Here is a 4062-nt window from a genome sequence, read left to right as displayed (position 1 = left end):
TGCCCCTGCTCCCCGGCCTGGGCTGAGCCCTCTGCAGCTGGCTGGGTGGATGGGGGCGGCTCTCCCACCGCCGCCTGGACCTCGGCGCGCTCTCCCGCGCTCGGGATCAGGCGTGGGGCGAGGGGGTGGGTGGGTGCCGTATGTTTCCACCGCGTTGATTTATGCATCTTTGTCGGGCTTTCCTAATGCAGAGAGGGTGCGCACAGTGTGCAGGCGCACTCAGTATTTTCTCTTTCCACGGGAGCTGGGTCTTTCTAACTTCTAACTTGACCTGGAACTGCGTACGCTGTGCCCGTGCTGGGTGCCTTCGCCAGCCTTTCGGGCCGAGCCGGGCTCTTGCCAGGGGCGGGGTGTGGTGTGGTGCTGCTGTCAAACCTCGTTGTCAGGCGGGGAATGGCTTCCTGTGGCTTTTCTGCGTCTGAGCCCAGTGCCTGGTGTCTTTGGGGTCGCGGCACCTCCTGGCTCCTCGCCCCTGTGTGGTTTTTCATTTTCCTTAATATCATGAGGTTCTCTTACCGTGATACCCATACAACCGGTCCGAATTGGGCTGATAACAAATTTGATATCAAGTACATTATGATCATTTCCTTGTGTTAGGGATAAGCAAAAAATTCAAAGAACTTTCCAGGTTTCTGGACCGCCACGTTCTGGTATTTTAATGTCATTCTTAAAGTCACCGTTTAGTTGGCTCCTGTGGATGAAAATTACGAAATTGAGGTAGGCATCCAAATTGTTCCTTTTAAGTGGGTTTTACTATTCATTTATTGTCAGAAACAACATTTGATGTTTGTAAAGGCAGTGGTACGATTTCACAGAGGATGGGAACACTAAGTATCAGGAGAGGAGGAGAGATCTCTTTCACTGCCTTACACCCACGGATTTTGTTTTGTTTTGCTTAGGGATTTGGGTGTTAGGTGTTATCTGGCACCCTGCAAGATAAGTTACAAAGAAGTTGCTGCTTTACAACTAAGAGATTGAAAGGCTCCTTTACCTTCAGTGATTGTGAACAGCACACAGTATTTCAATAGGAAAAGGGTCATTTTTCTTCTGATGACAGAAATCATGTAACACAAAGTTTAAACATTTAAAAATAAGTAATGTAGCCCTAGCCGGTTTGGCTCAGTGGATAGAGCATCGGCCTGCGGATTGAAGGGTCCCGGGTTCGACTTCCATCAAGGGCGTGTATCTTGGTTGTGGGCACATCCCCAGTAGGGGGTGTGCAGGAGGCAGCTGATGGATGTTTCTAACTCTCTATTCCTCTACCTTCCTCTCTAAAAAATCAATAAAATATATTTTAAAAATAAGTAATGTAGAAATAAGGCTTTTGGTGTTGAAAGAAGATGACCAATATAACATTTTCTACTGCGTTCTAGAAATTGGATAATGGAGTAAAATTTCATGTTGAGCTTTTCATCTTTCAATCCTCCCCCCTAACCTTTTCACATATCTAAAATAGGGGAGCTTTTACATTTTAACATTTATTGATTGATCGATTTGAGAAAGAGAGAGAGAGATTTGTTGTTCCACGTATGCATTCATTGGTTAATTCTTGTATGTGCCCTGACCAGGGGGTCATATCCACAACCTTGGCACATCAGGACGATGCTTTTTCCCTCCCCCCAACCCCTCCCACTCAAATCTATAAAAAAATAAAAATAAAAAAGAGCTAAAAAAAAAAGAGTTGTTCCAATCTACTCTATCAACAAATGAATACTTATGTTCTTTTTTATGGTCACAAAACAATAAAATTAATACAACTAAAGCTATTTGCCAAATAAAGTGTACTTTGAGCACTTTTACAAAGTATTTCAGATTTATATGTGTTTGAGGAATCGATTCTTACAGTGCTTTAGGAAAAAAATGATGTCTGCAGTAGGACTAGAAGTTGGTGGTACACAAGGAAATTATTTGGAAAGTATTTTTGTTTTGTCTTTCATTGAAAACGGAAGTTTACCTCTAACCAGAGAACAGTGAACAAGCAGGCCAGTGTTACTTATTTTCTTTTGCCTTTTATACAGTATTTTGGTATTCGGTTCAAACCAGTCAGAATCAATGGAGAAAGCAATTGAGGCTCCTTCCATGGCTGACTTTTGGTTATCTAGTTCTACGTTCTATTGGGGCTACAGATGTAAGGTTTTTGGAAAATTTTACTTTAAAATTTCTTGAAAACTTGGCCTCTGCCTCCCATTAAAAACTTGTTGTAGGTTGCTTTGGGGAATAATAAGATCCCTTTCACTGGAAGTATTTTAACAGTGGTAAGGTAATAATAGTGATTAACATTTTACTTTGTCATTTTATTTTATCTTATGTTTTTATTGATTTTAGAGAGAGAGAAAGGGAGAGGGGGAGAGAGAGAAACATAGACTGGTTGCTTCCTGCATGTCCCCTTCCAGCCTGCAACACAGGCATGTGCCCCAACCAGGGAATCGAACCGTGATCTCCTGGTTCATGGGTGAACACTCAACCACTGAGCCACAGCAGCCAGGCTAAATTTTTAATTTTATAATACTTGTAGATTTGCAGAAAAATCATGAAGATAGTACAGAGTTTCCATATACTCCACATCTAATTTCCTCTTTGATTAACATCTTACATTAGTATGTTACATATATTATAATTAATGAACCAATGTTAATATATTATTACTAAAGTCCATATTTTATTCAGATTTTCTTGATTTCCCCCGAATGTCATTTTATTTTGATATCAGCACTTTGAGAGAGGAACTGTTATTTTTTCTATTTTGTATTCAGATAGGAAACTGAGGTCTAGAGAGGTTAAAAAATGCAGGTAAGGAAACAGCAGATAAGTAGTAGAGATGGGATTCGACCCTGGCTCAGAGCCTGTGTGCTCACCTTTGTTATACCCTGCCTCCTCCTGGAAGGAGTGTAGGAGGGGACTGCTGTGTTGCTTGGGAGGTTTCCAAGGTTTTCCAATTCTTAAGAAACTATGACTTTAAACTGGGTGATGTTATATCAGGCCACATTGGTTCTCAAATCTACCATTGCTCAACAACGGCCTTTTCATTGCCACTTATTAATTTGGACCCCTACCCATGGCTGAATATCACCTGAAGCCTCGAGCAGTAAGTTTCACATTTTAGCATGCATCAGTCATATGGTGGTGGTGGTGGTGGTGTGTGTGTATACATGTGTACATTTTTTGTGGTGGTGGTGGTGGTGGTGGTGTGTGTGTACATGTGTACATTTTTAAAAAAATTCAGATTTCTGTGGCATGGCCAGATTTCTGTTTCACTTTTGGAAACAGGAGTAGTAGTTATTTAAGCAGGTTTAGTACATTCTGAGTACACCATCACGTCATTCTTGTTATCTGTCCGCACCCGTCTTTTGGTTTTACTTTAGGTAATAGGACTTTGCTTTGTTTCCAAGATTCAACCCTGGGTCTATTGACTGGATTTCTACCTTAGTCTTTTCTGGGACTCTACTTTGGTAACATGACTGGTTCTCTAGTTGCTAGAACTGGGCGTGGTGTTATTCCTGCCAGACTCCTGCCAGGTTTCAGGTTCGGCTACCTGTTGGCAGGCTTATCCAAATGGCTAGATGACTTAGATCCCCAATTCCTTCCTGTCTCGTCTTTGCTGAGCTCTCTCTATCTAGTGATCCCCGTTCTATCTCCTTAGCTGCCCTGCAACCTCTTGTTGTAGTTGGGGAAACCTCCTACTCAATTTCTAAGGTAAGAAGATTTAAAAATCTACCATTTAAAATCTGGCAGGTATCATACTCCGCCTCCTCGCCGTTTGAGGTCTCTGGGCTATATGCCACCTTTGCCCGGGATGCTTCTTGCATTCCTTTCTGGCTTGGGGCTTCTTATAGCTTCCTTTGTAATTAGGATGTGGATCAGTAGAATGATGGATGCAAAGGGTTGTTATCTGTGCAGCTTGCTTTCCTCGCTCTGTGAGTGCACGCCTGCCGCTTGAGCGGATGTGGTCGGGGGCACCATAGGTGACATGGTGGTACATAAGTATAATTAGGCAGTGCAGTGCTCATCTGCAGCGAGAGCGACAGTCAGTGCACTGTGGTCCTTCATTCATTCACTCCCGCA

General features: G+C 42.7%; 1 protein-coding gene across 1 annotated transcript in view; it reads right to left on the bottom strand.

Annotated features, from left to right (window-relative positions):
• PSMC6 (proteasome 26S subunit, ATPase 6) overlaps positions 1-3806 on the bottom strand; it is a 32823-nt gene extending 29017 nt beyond the window's left edge. The window contains 2 exon segments of the mRNA XM_006773791.2: positions 456-587; positions 3716-3806. Coding sequence (XP_006773854.2) covers positions 456-587; positions 3716-3806 — 223 coding nt within the window.
• Positions 3807-4062: the final 256 nt, after the last annotated feature.

Source organism: Myotis davidii, unplaced genomic scaffold, assembly GCF_000327345.1.
Source record: "Myotis davidii unplaced genomic scaffold, ASM32734v1 scaffold847, whole genome shotgun sequence".
Classification (NCBI taxonomy): domain Eukaryota; kingdom Metazoa; phylum Chordata; class Mammalia; order Chiroptera; family Vespertilionidae; genus Myotis; species Myotis davidii.
Note: the sequence above shows the minus strand (reverse complement) of the source record. Positions and strands in the feature narration are given on the sequence as shown.